Consider the following 20,704-nt stretch of genomic DNA (forward strand, 5'->3'; position numbering starts at 1 on the left):
TTTTTTGACAGAAAAAAAAATAAATAAACAAATCGATTTTCCAGATTTTCAGAAACGCAGAATCACGTACGGAAGCCGGCGCGGTTCAAGCCGTGACAGCGCGTTCTTTCCCAGCAGGCATTCCTCATATTGTACACAATCATCATGGCGGCTCAGGATGGTAGGTTCATGCAGAAAACCTGCTTCCATTCTGCTCTCGACAGACCTTTCGGCTTCTCCGAGTACTGAATTAAATCCCGTAACGTCTCTGTAATGTGATAGAAACGTGTCGGGATTATTTTCCGTAGATATGTGGCGCTCAGTCTCGTCGGAAACTTAACCAGTAGCGAGCTGCTTGGCGAACTTAAGGGGGCTCTTGTTAGCTCTTGTGCTACGCGTGCCAGCGCCAACTCAGGTGGATTTCTGTTTAAAATGAAATAAAAATGTCAATAAAAACACTGGACAGTCGGTTAAACAGTAAGCGGTGGCACAGAGTGAGTGGACAGTGTGGTGTTAAGAGTTATCTAGGGCTGCGAAACTAGCCAAGTTACCATGTAGACTTTTCTAGATGCTTCAGCGTTAGCTCGCCAACGTCAGCTAGCTAACAGGCTAATCACTTAGCAGCAGCAGCATCTCTGGACAAGAATAGTCCCAATCTTTTAAAGACTGTAAACACATTGTAATGTAAATGATCGGACGTGTTTTAGTGGCCTGTCATTTTACATCATGACATAATGAACTGCTTGTTTTTTAGTAGTACACTTTAAACATAGACTGATCATGATACAAGATTAAAGTGACTGAAGCAGAGTCTTTCTGAGTCTTCACACGTCCACGTGTTACTGGTGCATTTCTTCTTTTATGGCTATGCAATTGATTTAGTCTGGAAGTCATGTGTTTGACTGTCCTAATGCATCCATCTGTCCTTGATCATGCAGGAAGTGAGGGAGTGGAAATGGAAACCGAAGTCAGCCTGAAAGCATCAGAAGACTCGTCTGACCAGGGAGGTAAGGGAGATGCGGCAGAGGTCTCGGAACAAGCCGTCCTCGCCGACGGAGAAGACACCTCGACGTCTCAGGTCTCCGCTGTCAGTAATGGAGACGACAGCGAGGAGGGGAAGGAGATGGTGGAACTGAAAATTATTTGGAACAAGAACAAATACGACCTTAAAATACCTTTAGATGGAACCGGAGCTAAGCTGAAAGAAAGAATTCACACACTTACTGGTAAGAAGTGTCTTGGGGTGGTAAGGGTGGAAATATGATGGAGACAGACCTCATTTTGCCTTTTACTCAGAAATCAATTTGAACAAAGTTATTCAACTCGCTGTATAATAACAAAACATCAGATCATAATACTGATTTATCCTTAATCGTATGCATACAGAGGCGTATTTTAAATCTGTACCAATTCTATGATTGTCTCTGCAGCCACACACACACAAACAAGCCCGGTGCGTATTACTACTTTTGACACAATATGCAGGTTTTGTTCTTCATGTCAGATTAATGTCATTGCTTTTGCTGTTTTAGAGAAAGCTACTCAGCTGCTAGAGAGGTTCGTCTTCAAGATTCAGGATGCAATAGAGTTAAATTTATACTCTGCACCTTCAGCAATCTGACATCATTTAAATAGGACATATGGAAGATAGAAAAAAACACTGATTAACAATAGTGCAAGAATGGGGGGGGGTGCAAGTAAAAGTGTGCACTGTAAATAAGATAAAGTGTATATATGCAGTGAGCACTCATTTGTGAGTGTATGTGTAGGCAGGGTGAGGTAAAACTTGGCATCTATCAAGATCATAAGCCTACCTCTGTCTGCAGTGGTGGGGGAAGGAGAGGTGGTGGTGGAGGATAAGGCTGTTACAAGTTTTTCTTCAATTGCCCACATTTTCAGAAAAAGGCTATTAGGTTTTGTCTACTCTGTACAGCCAAAGGTTTGTGGACACCTGATAATCACACCCATATTTGATTCTTCCCCAAATTGTTTGAACAAAGGTTGAAGCACACTGTTGTGTAAAATGTCTCTTTATGCTGTAGCATTACAATTTCCCTTCACTGGAACTTAAACCGTGTTCCAGCATGACAGTGAACCATAAAGACATGGTTTGAGAAGGTTAGAGTGAAAGTACTCAGAAAGCCACACACCAAAATCTAGTGGAGGTTATCATAATAGTAAATGAGATGTTCAACAAGCACATCAGGTGTCCACAAACTTTTGACCGTATAGTTTAAAATGTATGTGGTGTTGGATTTTGTAAAGACTTTCATCGTTGTTCACTTCACTGTGTGAATTCTCTCGTTTAGGTCTTCCACCCGCTATGCAGAAGGTGATGTACAAAGGACTGCTACCAGAGGACAAAACGCTGCGTGAAATTAAAGTTACAAACGGTGCGAAAATAATGGTTGTGGGGTCTACGATAAACGACGTACTGGCTGTAAATACACCGAAGGAAGTAATTCAACAAGAAGTCAAAGCTGAAGAAAACAAAAAAGAGCCCTTGTGCAGACAAAAGGTGGGAATCCTTGTTTATGAAATGCAAGTATCTTCATTTTATTCTTTTCCACATCACACTCGGTAGTGCTGAGTGATCTGAAGGGATATTTTTATATAAAAATATATCCATAAATCATTTAGCTTCAGTTGCTTTATTGACATTATTGCGCTTATATATCATTTCTTATTCTAGCAACATAGAAAAGTGTTGGACAAAGGAAAACCTGAGGACATTATGCCGTCAATAAAAGGAGCAAAGGTAATAAATGTTGAATCGTTGATTGTTTATGAAACCTTATGATCTGTGTTGTGTAGTGCAGGTATACAGATTTATGCTACTAAGAAGTGTTAATGTATCAAATATTAAAAGTGTTTATGAATTGTAACATGTGATTAGTCATTACTATCAGATTTAGATGGTTAAATAAGTCCAATATTTTCTTTAATCATTCATTATTTCATTCATGCATATAGGAGCGTTTACCAACAGTGCCTTTATCTGGAATGTACAACAAATCTGGCGGAAAAGTACGGCTCACTTTCAAACTGGAACAGGATCAGCTGTGGATTGGAACAAAGGGTAACGACTTCTTTCTTCTTCTTCTTCTTCGTAATCAGTTGCTTGGTTTTTATTTTGATAAACGTTATGTTTGTTTTACAGAAAGGACAGAAAAAATCCCAATGGGGTCCATTAAAAATGTTGTGACCGAGCCAATTGAAGGTCATGAGGACTACCATATGATGGTACGTTATTTTTCTGTATGCGCTGTTATTTTTAAATGTCAGAAAAATTCTTCAGGTTTGTCCAAATTGCACACAATGTCCCTTTTAATCACATCTTTGTGATTCAACACTTTTCCACTTGCACTGACGTCTCATTTGTGTAGCCACCCAATCCTGTTACAGCAGAGCAGTGCACAAAAATATGCAGATATCATTCAGACCAGAAGCTTCGGTGAATTTCCATATTAAATGTCAGAATGTGTGAAAAACAGAACATGGTATGGTTGTTAGTGACGTTTGAATATTTCATAACCTGCTGATCTAGTCACACACCAGTCTATAGAGTTTACACAGAATGGTGTTTAAAAAAAAAAACAACATGCAGGAAGTGACAGATCTGTGGGCAAACCACCTATTTTGATGAGAGGTCAAAAAAGACAGACTGGTTTGAGCTGATGAGTAGGCTACAATAACTCAAATCGCTACTCATTACAACCGTGGTGAACAGACAAGCATCTCAGAGCACACAGCATGTCAAAGCTGAGATGGACTACACTTAAGAACAGAAAGCTAAGCTGCAGTGTGCACAGGCTCACCGTAACTGGACAGCTGGAGACTAGAAAATTGTAGCCTGATGAATCTGGATTTCCGCTGAGGCACAGATGGCAGGGTCGGAATTTGGCACCAAATGCATGAGTTCATGGACCAACCTGCCTAGTGTCAACAGTTCAGGCTGATGGTGGTGGTGGTGTAATGGTGTGGGAAATGTTTTCTTGGCACACCATGGGTCATCATTGCTTGAAAGCCACGGCCTGTTTGAGTTTTTCTGCTGATTATCTGGATCCTTTCTTCTTCTGATGGCTACTTTCCAGCATGATAATGCACCATGTCACAAAGAAAACATGGTTTCAAACTGGTTTCATGAACATGTCTGAGTACTTCAGTGGCCTTCCCAGTCCTCAGATCTGAATCCAATGGAACAGGTTTTGTATCTGCTAGAACAGGAGATTCACAGCATAATGCTGTTCTAGCCCATCTGCTCAAGAGCGATTGGTGGAATGTATGATTTATGTAGAATTTACACAGATCAGGCATAACGTTATGACCACCTGCCTAATTTTGTGTTGGTCCTGCCAAAACAGCCCTGACCCGTCCTGCACTGTGTATTCTGACCCCTTTCTATCAGAACCAGCATTAACTTCTTCAGCAATTTCATCAACAGTAGCTCGTCTGTTGGATCGGATCACACGGGCCAGCCTTCGCTCCCCACGTGCATCAATGAGTCTTGGCCGCCCATGACCCTGTCACCGGTTCACCACTGTTCCTTCCTTGGACCACTTTTGATAGACACTGACCACTGCAGACCAGGAACACCCCACAAGAGCTGCAGTTTTGGAGATGCTCTGATCCAGTGGTCTAGCCATCACAATTTGGCCCTTCGTCAAACTCGCTCCTTACGCTTGTCCATTTTTCCTGCTTCTATCAACTTTGAGGACAAAATGTTCACTTGCTACCTAATATATCCCACCCATTAACAGATGCCATGATGAAATGATGATCAGTCTTATTCACCTCACTTGGTGCTCACTGCTCATAATGTTATGGTTGATCGGTGTAGATGGACTAATGGATTCTGTTTATCATACAGAGACGTTACTTGGACCTTCATGTCCGGGAACTCAAGGCCAGTTCTCAGTGCTATGTACAAGGACCATGTTTACTGAACAAAAAATATATTTATATATAGCACTCTAGCAAAAATGCAGAGTAATAAATATACACCAAGGACAAACAGATGACTCATTCCTCAAATCAAGAAAATACTGTATAAAGAAACACAACAACATCTCCTGTTACTAACTGGTTATCATCAGAGCCACTGCTAAATAACTTTTCAACTGAGTAATGATACAAACTCCAGAACAAGGATGATGATGATTCACTAGCAACCAAATAGGAGAAAAAAATTAATGGCCTGCGTGTTCAGAAAGATAAAGATTTTTCCACTTATAGAATCATAAGCGACTCTGTCTCTGACTCCTGTTCAGTTTGTTTACGCTCTAAAATTGGCATATGGCATATATGTAAAAATCTGGCAGGACTGCTGTAGTAGTTTACACAGTGTAGCGCTCGTTTGCTCAGCCTGATGGAGTTGAATGATAATTATTTTAATTTACAGGATTTGGCAGATGCTCTTATCCCCAGCGACTTATCAAGTGTAATTATGCTCATAATGCTAATTAACACCTAACTACAAGGACTAAACCTTTTCAATTCTTTAATCGAGTTATTTGGGTTACCTAACAACATTTTTGGCTACCATGGTAACTAAAACATCAGGACATATCGAGCGATTTGAGTGCTTGGATCACAAACGTATTTTTGTCAAGCATCACATCCAGTTTGAAGTGTTTGTACTGAACTCTTCATGACTAATCAGATCATGAGAGAGAGAAAATACACATTTGAATAGAACCACTGTGCCAGTGTGGATCAAGGCTTGTTCTATCCCAGCGCTTGCGCAGAGATGTGGTGAAGTTTACACTTATTTTATTGGTAGAATTACAGTGGATATTAAAAAAAAAAAAATCATGCTGGAAAGTTTCTTCAGCTGTTTAACAGAGGCCTGCAGGGTTTCTGCCAATACAGATTGGTATTTGGAGCTATCCATGATCCCTTCCCTCTTGACTAGAGCCCCAGTTTCAGCTAAAGAGAAGTCGCCCCATGGTATGATGCTGCCACCACCGTGCTTCACTGTGGGTAAAGAGAAGCTTTTTGCCATAAACTTTAAAATTTTACCCAAAATGTTTTACCTTGCTCTCATCAGTAGACTACAACCCATTTTGCCACATGGGTTTGGGGTGAAATATACATCTTTTTGAGAAATGGCTTTGTCTAGCTGCCCTGCATCATAGACCAGATTGTTGGAATTAACCAGAACTTGTCAGATGTTCCTGCAGCTCCTTTAATGTTTCCATTGGTCTCTTGGCAGCCTCCATTATACGTTCCATTTTGTTCTTTCTACTACTTCTACTATAAATGTCCTGCTCTTGGGGATGTCACTGTGATGCCCCGTGATCACTTGTTAAGGATTGGTTTCACAGTGTTGTCTGGTACATCTAATGTAGATGTTCTTTCTGTAGAACATGGCTTCATGACATCAGATGGTTCATGAGGACAGGTGGATTATAATGACTTTCGAACATGAGGTTAAATGTAAATGGTTAATTCTGAGCACAGTCACATGCCCTGTTGTAAAATGGGTGTGTATATTTATTTTTTCCACTTGAACTGTGTCGGTTGCTCTGTCACACTAAAGGTGGAAAAACAGCTCACGTGATTTATCTAAGCTCCTTCCTTATTTGTGTGTAGAATGACATTTTAACACCTGACATTTTAACGGGGGTGTATATATACTTTTTTACATCCACTGTAGCTAGCAGAGCAGCACTTGCGGCTGCACCAGAAACCCACACACTGGCATCGTTTAGAAGCAAACAGCACCTGTTGTGAAACAAAGTAGTTTCCTTTGTGGGTTTCCTTTTCTTTTATTTTCTTGGTCTGCTTTGTACTGTATCTACATCCATCACCTTTGTTTAAATGACAGCCTTCTGTACAAAATGAATAACTTGTATATTCGGGTTTGAAAACCTCTCATAAACTCAACATTATGCCGCAAAATAACAAAATGAACACTGTCTTTTTGGCAAATGAATTGGGATGAATTATAAGTGACACTTTGAAATATCAATTATGCAATATTCAATGAGAGAGAGAGAGCATCGATTAGCCAGTAGAAGTATGCCTAATATTAGGTAGGTTCCCTCTGTTATGCCAGAATAGCTCTGGTTCATCAAGGCATAGACTCCACAAGATACGTTACTTTAAGTTCTGTAAGCCTCCATGGATCTGACTTGTTTGTCCAGCAGCGGGGAATTTGGTCTGTCCAGCTGCAGGGAATTTGGAGGTCAAATCAACACCTTGAACGTTTTATCATGATCCTCAAACCATTCCTGAGCAATCTTTGCAGTGTCTTGGGGAGCATCATCCTGCTGAATGAGGACACTGCCATTAGGGAGCAGCGTTAATAAGCATTGTAATTCATCTGCAGCAATATTTAGGTAGGTGCTCCGTGTCAAAGTAACATCCACATGAATGCAGGAGCCGAGGTTTCCCAGCAGAACATTGGCCAGAGCATCACACCGCCTCCTCTGGCACTCCTTCATCCCACAGTGCATCCTGGTGCCGTCCCTTCATCAGGTAGGTGATTCGCATTGATCAGACCAGGCCTCCTTCTCCCATTGCTCCATGGTCCAGTTCTGATGCTCTGGTGGTCATTGTAGGAGCTTTGGGTGGTGTACAGGAGTCAGCTTGGTCACTCTGACACTCTGCAGCTACGCAGCTCCATAGGCAGCAAGCTGTGATGCTCTCTGTGATCTGACTCCTGTATATCAGAGCCAGCAGTCAGTTTTTCAGCAGTTTGTGCTGCAGTAGCCTTGTGTGCCCATGACTCTGTTGGTTGTCCTTCCTTGAACCACTATTAATAGGTATTAGCCATTTTTATATCATCACTCTATTTTCACAGGATCAAAAGTAATTGGACAGCTGACTGATGAGCAGTATCATGGCCATGTGTTATTTTATGATAAAGTATCAGATAAAAGGTCTGGAGTTGATTCCAAGTGTTTTATATTTTCTTGCTGTTTGTGGGATGTGCTCCGAAGAAGTGTTGATGCAAATGAGGGAACAGACTGGAAAAACAAAACGCACCTATTGAAGGGAAAGCAGAAAGTTTATTAGTGGCCAAATCAGCAATTTGATCTGTTCATAAAAATTAGGAATGCACTGGTCAGCTCAGCAAAACCAAAAGGCCTGTAAGGCCATGCGTCATGTACTAAAGTGGATGATCGCAGAAGTCTGTGTATAGAGCTACACTTCCTGCTCAGATTCAGTCAGATGCTGTGAAAAGGAGGATACTGCACAGTACAGATGGTTAATGAACCTGTGGAAGTAACCCAAGAGCTTCTTAATGCAAAGAAATGAAATTTTCCTAAATGGCAGAGCCAGTCACCTGACTTCAACCCTACTTAACTCGATTTCCACTTACTGAAGACGAAGCTGAAGGCAGAAAGAGCCACAAACAAACAGCAACTGAAGACGGTTGCAGTCAAGGCAGTAAAAACTATACATATTTACAGAAAATGTGTTACTGTACAATTACTTATGTTCTCAACTGTATATAATGGGCATAAAATTCTATGTTCTTATTACTTTAAAATATTCAGTCTGATTAGCATCATATATTGTTTTATTATTTAGGGATACATTAAAACAATTTGACACAACCCATCATCTGCTTTACCAGTATGGTTCAGGTGCTTTTCTGTTGCAGTAATGAGATTTTATATCGGCGAGCCATAATGTAGCTCAGACTACAGCTTCAGCCTGAACTGTTTGTTTTAAAGCACAAGATATCAAATAAATGATTTAAAATCTGATCAGAGTAAAATTCTGAATGGGAATTGAGCATGAAAATGGCTCATTGATGAGAATTTACATCCTACACTTTTTTTTTTAAACACTTTTTAAAGTTACACAAAAGGAAAGTTTTAGTTCTTCATTTTTTAGTAGATTTTCTAACACTGCACTTTTTCTTCCTCAAGCATCTATTTTTATGATCTATTAGTCATTGAGATTTAACCAGTGTTCTTTAAAGAAATTACTTAAAGCAGGTGTAAGTTAAATTCCAGATATTCTTTATAAGAATTCCACTGTATGAATTTTTGTTTGATTCCTATCTCAAATACAGCATATTGCTAAAAGTTTTGGGACGTCTGCCTTTACATGAACATGAATGTAATATGGAGTTGTCCCGCCCTTTGCAGCTATAACAGCTTCAACTCTTCTGGGCTTTCCACAAGGTTTAGGAGTGTGTTTATGGGAATTTTTGACCGTTCCTCTAGAAGAGCATTTGTGAGGTCAGGCACTGATGTTGGATGAGAAGGTCTGGTTCACAGTCTCCGCTCTAATTCATCCCAAAGGTGTTCTATGGGGTTGAGTTCAGGACTCTGTGCAGGCCAGTCAAGTTCCTCCACACCAAACTCACTCATCCATGTCTTTATGGGGTTTGCTTTGTGCACTGGTGTGCAGTCATGTTGGAACAGGAAGGGGTCATCCCCAAACAAAGTTGGGAGCATGAAATTGTCTAAAATGTCTTGGTATGAAGCTGAAGCATTAAGAGTTTCTTTCACTGGAACTAAGGGGCCGAGCCCAACCCCTGAATTCAATGATTTGGAGGGGTGTCCCAAAACATTTGGCAAAACAGTGTATGTCATGTGAAATCACATTTTTCTTTTAATATTGCCAGTGTTTTATTTAACGTTTCTGTTTATTCTCCTAGGCGTTTCAGCTGGGTCCGACGGAAGCTTCTCAATACTGGGTTTACTGGGTGCCTGCACAGTATGTTGATGCAATCAAAGACACAGTCCTCGGAAAGTGGCAGTATTTTTAACGTGCCTCCTCAATTGACACTGAGGAATTGGGATTTAGAGCAAAACAACAACCTTAACTGGACCCTGCGTAATGATTTGAGGAACTTTTTTTTTTTTTCAACCATATAAAAACTGAAGGAATTCCGGCGGACAATTTTTTTTTTCCTGGGTTTTAAGTGCACTAAATGACATAATCGCATTTTTTTTTTTCTTTCAACCCGTCTCACCTATTTTTAAGCAACCCCAAGGATAAACAAAGAATTGTACAGAACTTACAAATACATGTGAAAGAAATAAAATATTATTTAAGGAAACCGATTGATGAACCAGGGAGATTTTTATCTTGTACTGTTTGTTGGTGTTCCATCATACAGTTCAATCAAGCCAAAGTTCATAACAACTCGTTGTACTGAGGGGAATGCTTTTTGTTGCTCTTTGTTTAGAAATACTTTGCCATATAATGGTACCACACATGAGTAATATTAATTTAAATACATCGCTTTAAAATAATTGGACAGGAACCACATTAAAATGTGCTTAATTTAAGTGAAGAATTGATGATGTACAGTATATGTACCGGAGGTAAATGAAAAAATGGAAACACCAGAAAAAGCATAAACATGCCTTAATTCATTTCTTCTCGGAGATATCAGTTTAATACATATTCATATATAAAGTGCGATTGTTATTCAGCATCTAAATTAACATGAGGGCGATTTCATATTAAAAGAAAAACTGCAAATGCACCGCACATCAGAAGTGCAAAAGCTTCCTGATGAGTAAAAGGAGAGCTGAAGACCTTCTGAAGGGCACGTGGATGTGAATGGACGCAAATGACCGCAGGAAATCCTTTCTTCTCTCACATATAGTAACGTTTAATATCTGCATTGGAATTTTCCAAACCTTGAAAGAAGTAAGTAGTTCTACGCTGTATATCAAATTTGAGCTTTAAACGAATCCTGATCCAGTCCGGATTGGTGATAAATATACCCGAGGTGTTTCCATTGTTTTGTTAGCGTCCTGTATGTACCACTCTCTCAGCCACGATGTGAAATCTTTACCCTCTGTTCTTTCATCCTCTGCATTCTGCTGCCTGCCTAACAACCTCATATAGGCTGCGTGGAAGAGAAAAAAAATGTTCAGTTTTTGTTTTTTTTTTTTGATCACTTTACACGACAAGGTCACACTTGTGCAATGTCAATTATGGTGCTAACCAGTAATAAGCATTTTATTTTATGAGTAATTAAGAATTAAGCAGGTCAACACAGATATCCTCATGACAGTATTTAATTGAAACAGTAATGTATGTTGGACAGACACGATGACCATTTCTGTTCTAACACCAACATGTGCCGCTCATGGCAACTTGACAAATCAGATGGATAAATGCAGCCTGACTATGACTGATTATGTAAATAAAGAACACAAATTAATCCAATCCTGTCTTCTGCCATCCAAAATGTATGGGTCTGAACAGAACTAGATAACTCGATGCAAGGTTGTTGTTGTTTTTTTTCTCTTTTACTATAATAAAGTACGACCCCTATGATGACCGATGAATGGCTGTACATAATCAGGCACATAATCTGAGACAGGCAATAAAAACTGTTTGTTTTCCAACCCTTTTACTTACACTAAAATTTGCTGACTTTACCTTTTGAATCATTTACCATCATCTATCCTTATATCAAGGTAAACAAAACCCTCCATGAATGTCCAAATGGATGTTAAGGCCAAGAAGATGTTATTCTTCATCCCTGTGTGTCATGAAATTCAGTAATGGTGAAGGATAAAGCAGCCAGTGTGTGCGTCCTCGTGTGCATGTGCATGCATGCAGATATCCTCCAGCAAAGTAGTGATGTATGACTGAGTATTTGCAATAAATACCACCATTATCAGCAATCACTCCCTTTCTCCTTCTCGCCTCATGTCAGATTGTATGAAAATGAGAATGTAGAGCTGAAGATGCTCTCCTGGCATTATTTTCTTTTTTGGTGTGTGTTGTGGCATCTTTTCTTATTCCTATATGTATTTTGTGTCATAGTAAAAGGATGGGGTGACATCATGAGTAGTTTTCGGTTTAATGAGGTTAGGTTTTAACAAGACGAGAAGGGCGCATTGTTTAGGTGTGTCTGTTAAGCATGAATAGTCTTTGTGTAGCTAATTACCTAACAGTAACATCCTTAGTCTTGTGAGTCTTATCAGAAACAGATGGAGTCTGCACAGCAGCATCCATTGTAACTCCTCTAAAGTTGAAGTTAGAGTCAAAGTCAGATCTCAGAGCGGTGTTTGTTCTGTGGGACACCTGCAGCTGAAGTCTGGGAGAATCTGTGCATTGTTGAAGCACACTGATAAAGATTTGGGGAAAATCAAGTTCACCCCAGGTCAAAGCTAAAACATACACCGATCAGCCATAACATTATGAGCAGTCCAGGTGAGGTGAATAAGACTGATGATCTCCTCATCATGGCACCTGTTAGTGGGTGGGATATATTAGGCAGCGAGTGAACATTTTGTCCTCAAAGTTGATGTGTTAGAAGCAGGAAAAATGGACAAGCGTAAGGATTTGAGCTTTGAGTTTGACAAGGGCCAAATTGTGATGGCTAGACCACTGGATCAGAACATCTCCAAAACTGCAGCTCTTGTGGGGTGTTCCCGGTCTGCAGTTTCCCACAAACCGCAAAAATGGTTCAGGAATAGTTTGCTGAGCACAACAACGAATTTGAGGTGTTTACTTGGCCTCCAATTTTCAATTAAATTTCAATTCAATTAATTTATATAGCGCCTTTTACAATGGACATTGTCTCAAAGCAGCTTTACAAAAGAAGAGGAACAGAGAAAGGAGAGCAATAAAACAATAAAAATAAATTATTAAACTATTTTATCCCTATTTTATGCCTAATGAGCAAGCCGGTGGCGAGGGTGGCAAGGAAAAACTCCCTGGTCACACTGGAAACACCGAACACTGGGAGCTCAGGAGTGGGATGTATAGCTCGACAGAGAGAAAGAGATGTGATGCTTAAAGACAATGTATATTATGTGTAAAGTGCAGGCAGGGGCTTCAGCAAGACTAGCTCTGACAGCATTACTAAAAGGGAGAGCCAGAAGGTGACAGACATGAAGGCTTCTTGGGACATAAAGCATCCAACCACTTCACAGTTAGCAAACCTGAGTGACTTGCGAGGGTGGTAAGATGACAGCATCCAAACATCACCTATCCCAGACTGCACACAAATTCCCCAGATCTCAATCCAATACAGTATCTGAGAGAATTGCTGTATAAACAAGTCCAATCCATGGAGGCCCCACCTCACAACTTACAGGACTTAAAGGATCTGCTGCTACTATTTGGGTGCCAGATACCACAGCACACCTTCAGGGATCTAGAGGAGTCCATGCCTCAACGGGTCAGGGCTGTTTTGGCAGCAGAAGGGGGACCAACACAATATTAGGCTGGCATTAGCCTAACATTAGGCATAATGTTATGGCTGATTGGTGTATAATTCAAAAGGCATTAATTAGCTATAAGATTAGAATAATTAACATGGAAAAGTATGATGACTGACATACCCATGATGTCTTCTCAACATGAAAATGTTTCACACTGCAAAAAAAAAATCATAGTGATAGTGATAAAGCATCCATTTTATGTATGTTTCATATTAAAGCTGCATGGGAAATGTAAAAGTAGAATATGATGTCTAGGAAAGTCCCAAACTCTCCACAAAAGAAAAATAGATGGAGCGTTTCGACTTGATGTGCTTATGTGTGACAGGAAACATATACAGCTCTGGGAAAAAAAATAAGAGCCCACTGCCCAATCTCCAGGTTTGAAAACTATTGAAAACCTCTGGAATGTCATCAAGAGGAAGATGGATGATCACAAACCATCAAGCAAAGCTGAGCTGTTTGCTTTTTTGCAAAAAGAGTGGTATAAAGTTCCCCAACAGCAATGTGAGAAACTGGTGGAGATCATGGAGCCAAAACAGATCGGGGTTATTCCACCAAATACTGATCTCTTAATGTTATTTAGCCAAAGCATTAACACAATTTGTTTACAAATGATTTGCATTTTGTTTTATTTGAGTTATTAAAGCTCTGCAAATATACTGCATGATCTTGGGTTATTTTGATGTGTTGTCATTTCCTTTAAATATACACTCTAAATAACAATAGTGATATTCTGAATTTAGGAGAAATATTGTCAGCAGTTCAGAAAAAATGAAAAAAAACTCTTCATCTCACCAATACATGAACCTGGAAGAAAAAAAACATAAAGAAACTGATCATTTCTCAGGTCTCTTATTTTTTTCCAGAGCTGTATATAGACACTGAGCTTTGAAACTGAAGTGTGTGGGGTTGATGAGATATTCCATGATGTATTCAGCATTGATTACAATAAACCTCATCTCTGCCATCATCCAGTCTGAAGTGTTTGGCTTTTCTTTAGTTCGATTAAGTCTGCTCATTAGACTGAGCTAGTTTTTTTTTTTTTTTTTTTACCACAGTGTCTTCTACACTGTATAGCTAAAAGCATGTGGACACCTGACCATCACACCGACTCGTGATCATTCCCCAAACTGTTCAACTCTGAAAGAATGTCTTTCAGTTTCACTCCACTAAAAATAAAAAAGCCAGAACCTGTTCCATCATGGCAATGCTCGTACATGAAGACATGCTTGACATGGTGCTCGAGTGGTCTGACCTCAGCCATAACCGGACACCTTTGGGATGAACTGGAACACCGACTGCACACAAATCCACACAGTCACGATCTAGTGAAAAGCTTCACAGAAGTGCTCAATAGGCTCATATAGGTATGATGATCAGGTGTCTACATACTTTTGACCTGTTATTGTATATTACAAGCATTTTTCATAGAGCACAAGGGGCCTCTGTAGTGTCCTTTTGGGTTTGTGGCTCAGTGGCTACCCTCTCATTGCAGATTTGTATCTATTTTCCTGCCAGCTTCATACTCACATACTTGTGTTCTCTACTTTTTCAGATATTACACAATCCCTGATAACTTACTGATTACTGGATTCTGATTTTAACACACTGGGAACATGGCTGAGAGTCTGGCCCTCATCATAGCGTGCACTGTTTATTGCATACCAGTTGAGGTGCCATTCTCAGCTCTGGTTTCAGCAGCGTACAAGCTTAGCTTACATGATCAGATTAGTGAGTCCTGATGAGAATGTTGCAGAAATACAAGCTGCTGCTGGATCCCAACCTTTTGGGGGTTCAGGGGTTGAGCTGGCTCCTGGTTATGCACCCTTTTCTATACTCCAGGTGATGTAATTAACTCAAACAGTGCAGCCATAGGACTGGTTCACTTATGTGGACAAGTGTAACACTGATTAATTTACCAAATCCTCAGAACACAGATATTTCTTAAAGTTTGCCTTTTAAGAACAGACTGTCCTCCTCTTTGACGTCTTCCTAACACCACACATGTTTTGAAGAGGTATGCAGGCTGCCTTACTGACCTAATGGCCACTAACATCAGGATTCTAGTCACTCCATGACCATGACATCATGGACTACCACTGGTGATATTGGTGTCCTTTGAGGATGATAAGGGTGATGAGCACGGCCGAATCAGTGATTCCATCAGGTTTCCTTCAACACTCAAGTCCAGTCAGAGACAGATAATCAGCACAGACACCTCCCTTACAGGCTAAAGGGCTCTGTGGTGCCACAGATGTAGCAGGGGTACCTGGGTACTAGGTGTGTGGTGTGCACTGAATACATCACCTGCTGGAAGTGCTAGCAGTCCACTAGACCTGCTCTTTTTCACGGCTATGTGCTGGTCTGCTTAGACAACACTGTGATTGTAAACTACATCAAATATCATGGGGGATGAGATCAAGTGACTTTTTGCACAGAATATCTTCAGTTAGACTCATCCATAACTAATGCAAAGTTGGTACAAGTGGACCTCTTTACCATGGCCAAACCAATCCCTTATTCTCCACAGAGCCAGACAGCATGCTGGGATTCACTGGCCCATGACTGGCCTCCTTGCTTGCTGTACATACTTACTCCTCTATTGTTAATCATCCCAGGTACAGGATTCAGGAACTGTGCGTTTGCTTGCTCTCTGTTGCTTGCTCTCTTGCTCACCACAGAAGGAGAATTGCAAATATGTGCAACAGGTTGTGTGCCGCATGACAGATAGCACATGACTGAGGTAGCAAGCAAAACCTTTAGCGTTCTTGAAGTGACATAAAATTTTTGAGAAAGTACAATTTTGTCTTAAATCGTGTCAGAATTTTGTTATTGTGCATAGCCTTTAGGTGAATTTCTGCTTCTGTCATAGTATTTATCTCAGTGATACATTCCTGACTTGCTCAAGATCTTATGGACCTCAGTATGCAGAAGTAGGAGATTGTGTGTCTCAGGATAGGTGTCTTGTGATTAAGGAACCAAGAGAGTTAAATAGTGGTTTTGTTTTTTGTTTGGTTTATAATTTTTCCATTGTGCCTAGCCTTTAGGGGATTCTTTTGCTGGTTTTGCCATTGTGTTTACCTCAGGCATAGAGTACTAATTAACACAGGAGCCCATGGGCTGCAATGGGCAGATTTTGCACCTCAGGAAAATTGCGTCCATGGTGGAGGTCCCAAAATGGTCAGCACAACCAATTTCCACTGTTAGTAGCTGTTGGAACAAGCAGATCTGCTGTTAGAAACAGATGGTGAAAATTTTGGCATCCGCAGTCAGGGGCAACTGTGTCTGTACATCTAGCAGAAATGCCTAATGAAGTCTGACCTAGCAGTCCAGCAAACACCTCTGAACGCTTCACCTCTCCAAAACACAGGCCCTCAGGTCTCTAGACAGTGGTGATGTGGACAGCTCAAAGTGCCAATCATTTGAATGTCTCAACAAATGAGTGCATACATATAAAAAATATATATATATACAGGTAATGCTTCCATCGATGGAGTTCAGAGAGTGCTGTGAAATCAACATGGCTGAGAAGAGCATCAGAGGTAAACAAAATAGTACTTTTATATGAGTTATAGTCTATATACAAGTATTGCCTTTAGATCAGTCAACAACAGCCTTATTTAATCAATAAACACTACATAGATTGCTGTTTTAAGGATGTAAATATACAGTTACACCACTTAACACAGTTCGCTGGGTAGCATCCTTGTTTTTTCCCTACTTTTTACTTACAAACTTCTCATTATAAAGGCAAGTCGAATGCAGAATTACTCTAGATGCTACTGTGAAGCAATGCTAGCAGTTTTTGTGTGTGGTGGGTGGGACATAGGCTTTCTAGACCATTTATTTGGACGTACTTTGGATAAGTACAGAATGAGTCGTTATTTTTTCCTCACTAATTCATCATAAAAATTAAAAAATTAAAATATACTAGAGGTGTGCCTGTGTCTTGAAGGTCAATAAATTCGCATGTTTACTGAGCAACCAGTTATTTAAAATTACTCAGATTTAATCTTTCTTTGTCTAGCAAGCTTAAGATGATCATCTTCATGAAATTAAAACCAGTGACTTTTATGGCTGTTGGGCCTCGCAGGACACTGACGCCTGTTTTTATTTATTAGGCGCGATTCAAAACTTTTATTTTGAAATTAAAAATGACGGCAGTCGCGTCATACCGAGAAGCGTTTCTCAGAAAGCGCGCAGTGATTGGTCGTCTTTTTCAGCACTCTGATTGGCTAAATCTTTAATAAACCCGCGGTTTGTGTTGTGTTGGTCATTCTGGGTGTTTTAATGCAGTAGAATGTCCGTTGTGAATGTATCGAGTAACCATAGCGACAAGCCGAGAAGACCTCCAGTAAAAGTTCTGTCCAGTCAGCTGAGAGAGGGGAAAGGGGGCAGTTTGGGGGGCGGAAAGACGGAGCTGAGCATCCGGAGACTGGGCGGGGGTGTCGGGGGGTCATTGACGGTATCGGTGGTGTGGATGCAGGGCACTGTGGTGGAAGCAAACACTGACCAAAACTCCGCACTGCTTCTGGACGAGACGGGCAACTTCCACATCACCGGGGTTAACAACATCCCGAGAGGAAAGCCCTGCCTCCAGCCTGGTTAGTATTGCCTGCTTCATTCAGCTCTACTGAACCCCGAGTTCAGGAAGTGACGTCACATCAACATGGCTGCTCACAGCATGGAGAGTAAACACACCTCTTACCTTACCTTTAAATGAGTATACTGTATATACACACTTCTCGGTATTATGTGTCTTGTTTGCCTGCATTGTCTTGTCATCCTGTGCACTTATGTTGTATGTTTAGTTTTTAAAGAATCGCACCTTAAAATATAGTTTAGCTATATTTTGTTAAGTAGCCATTATTTGTCACATATACATTACTGCACAGGGAAATTCTTTCTTCACATATTCCATCCTTGGAGGTTGGGGTCAGAGTGCAGGGTCGGCCACGATGCAGCGCCCCTGGAGCAGGGTGGGCTGGAGGTCTTGCTCAAGGGCCCAATGGTGGCAGCTTGGCAGTGTTGGAGCTCGAACCCCGATCTTCCAGTCAACGACCCAGAGCCTTAACCACTTGAGCCACCACCGCATCACCTGTACCTTGTTTTGTTCTGTGTAGCACCTCTGGTCCAGGAGGAACGTTGTTTCATTTCACCGTATACTGCATCGGCTATACACTACCAGTCAAAAGTTTGGACACACCTTTTAATTCAATGTTTTTTGTTTAGGGATTTATTTTCTACATTCTAGAACAATACTGGAGATTTCAAAACTATGAAATAACACACATGGACTTAAGTAATCCATATGTAATGGCAACAAAAAACAACAGTCAGTTGTTATTTTAAGACACGGAGGTCAGGTGTTCTGGAATAGTTCTTGCAAGAACAGTATTGTCAAGTGTATTTGCAAAACCCATCAAGCACCATGATGAAACTGGCTCACATGAAGACCATCCCAGGAAAGCAAGACCAAAATTTACCTCTGCTGCAAAGGAGTTCTTCATTTAGAGTTACCAGCCTCAGAAATCACCAATTAACAGCACCTCAGATTAGAGGCGTTATGAAGGCTTTACAGAGCATCAGTAGCAGACATATCTCAATATCAACTGTTCAGAGGACATTATTGTGGATTTCGGCCGCCTTCAGCATTGTTTTACAATGTAGAGAGAAATAAACATCAGGAAAGACCATGGAATTAGAAGGTGTGTCCAAACTTTTGACTGTTAGCGTATATGGATGAAATGAAGCTTCTTTGACATTGATGTCTTTGTCAGCGTACAGACATATCCATGTGTTAAATCATTAATATACACTATATGGCCAAAGTTTTTGTAGATGCTTGACCATCACACCCTTATGTGGATCTTTATCAAAGTCAAAGTCAAAGAAGCTTTATTGTCATTTCAACCATATATAGCTGATGCAGTACACTCCTGGACCTGAGGTGCTACACAGAACAAAAACAAAACACAGGGTGACGCAGACAAACATAGAACTAAACTATAACTTTCAAGGTGCAAAAATACCTTGTGAAGGTATTTTTGGAGCAAAACAGCTGGAGACCCATGACAGTTATGTCATGGGTCATGACAGAAAATACTCACTCATGTTCCTCCCAAGAATTTTCATTGCACAAATTGTATTCTACAAATGTGTTTAAGCTTTGGGTTGTTGATCAGAGGATCAGGTTCAAGCCCCAGCACTGCCAAGCTCCCACCGCTGGGCCTTTGAGCAAGACCCCTAGCCCACCCTGCTCCAGGGGTGCTGCATCATGGCTGACCCTGTGCTCTGACCCCAACCCCCAAGGATGGGATATATACGAAGAAAGAATTTCACTGTGCAGTAATGTATATGTGACAAACAAAGACAACTTAAATCACAAATGAAGATTCTCACATTTTTACACATCCAAATAAAAAAAAAAGTCATGGAAAAAAATTTTGCACATGCACCACACTGCAGTAGCAGAAATGTGAAGGGTTGAGTTTCTTAATTTGTGATTTGTAGTCGACTGTCAGAGTTGCTCAGTTGTTTTGATACAATAAAGCCTTCATAATTCCTCCACAAACTACCACAAAACTGGAAGATTCACACAGAATTTCTAAAATGTCTTTCAGTGCTGGAACTGGTAAAGGGATGTGGGTAGCTCTGCGGGTAAAGTGTTGAACTACTGAGTGAAGGAAAAATCCCATGACCACCAAACTGCCACTGCTGGGCTCTTGAGCAAGGCATTTAAAACTCACTCATCCATGTCTTTATGGACCTTGCTTTGGTCACTGGTGTGCAGTCATGTTGGAACAGGAAGGGGTCATCCCCAAACTGTTCCCACAAAGTTGGGAGCATGAAATTGTCCAAAATGTCTTGGTATGAAGCTGAAGCATTAAGAGTTCCTTTCACTGGATCTAAGGGGCCGAGCCCAACCCCTGAATTCGATGATTTGGAGGGGTGTCCCAAAACTGTTGCCAATATAACTGTCATGATGAACAGAGCACTACAAAGTCTAATTTACACAGTTTAAGTGGTGTGATTTAAAGTAAGATTTAACACTCATATATTCTGAGACAGCTTTCGATTGACGTCTGTGTTATTGATTTCGTTCTTTCTCATGTTTGGGAGCAGGTCAGGTCAACTTTATCTAACGTAGACTGTTATTACAAGCTGCATTATGAATTTGTATTAGAGGTTTTAATCCCCCCCTCCCCCCTCCACAGGGAAGTACGTCATGGTTATGGGCGTCATCCAGTCACACAATCCCGAGCCTGTGCTCCGTGCAGTGAAGCTGGCAGATCTTTCAGATAACGCAGCCATGCACAGGAGAATGTGGAAGTACGAAGTTGAAGATCTCCAACAAACTTTGCCATAACGAACTGTCACGTTTTCTTCTCTTTTTTTTCCACTGGTTATGATTTCTGTATTTCTGAAAGAAACATCCGTACCAGTGTTTTTTTTTCTTTTCTTTTTGTTTTTAATAATACTTTATTAATCTTGTGTCTGATATTTATACGTTGTAACTGCATTAAACGTACATTTATAAAACTCTGAGTAAACATACTGAG

At 40.5% G+C, this 20,704-nt stretch overlaps 2 protein-coding genes across 2 annotated transcripts; both read left to right on the top strand.

Moving 5' to 3' along the window:
* The first annotated feature begins 37 nt into the window (after window positions 1-37).
* On the top strand, window positions 38-11,723 carry ubfd1 (ubiquitin family domain containing 1). The gene is made up of 7 exons (XM_058377660.1): window positions 38-160; window positions 918-1,205; window positions 2,289-2,497; window positions 2,672-2,737; window positions 2,953-3,058; window positions 3,140-3,222; window positions 9,602-11,723. The coding sequence occupies exons 1-7, from the start codon at window positions 145-147 to the stop codon at window positions 9,710-9,712; spliced, it is 879 nt and encodes a 292-aa protein (XP_058233643.1). The 5' UTR covers window positions 38-144; the 3' UTR covers window positions 9,713-11,723.
* A 5,628-nt stretch (window positions 11,724-17,351) lies between these two features.
* On the top strand, window positions 17,352-20,616 carry rmi2 (RecQ mediated genome instability 2). The gene is made up of 2 exons (XM_058378309.1): window positions 17,352-17,746; window positions 20,360-20,616. The coding sequence occupies exons 1-2, from the start codon at window positions 17,443-17,445 to the stop codon at window positions 20,509-20,511; spliced, it is 456 nt and encodes a 151-aa protein (XP_058234292.1). The 5' UTR covers window positions 17,352-17,442; the 3' UTR covers window positions 20,512-20,616.
* Window positions 20,617-20,704: the final 88 nt, after the last annotated feature.

This window comes from Hemibagrus wyckioides, linkage group LG24, assembly GCF_019097595.1.
Source record: "Hemibagrus wyckioides isolate EC202008001 linkage group LG24, SWU_Hwy_1.0, whole genome shotgun sequence".
Taxonomy (NCBI): Eukaryota; Metazoa; Chordata; class Actinopteri; order Siluriformes; family Bagridae; genus Hemibagrus; species Hemibagrus wyckioides.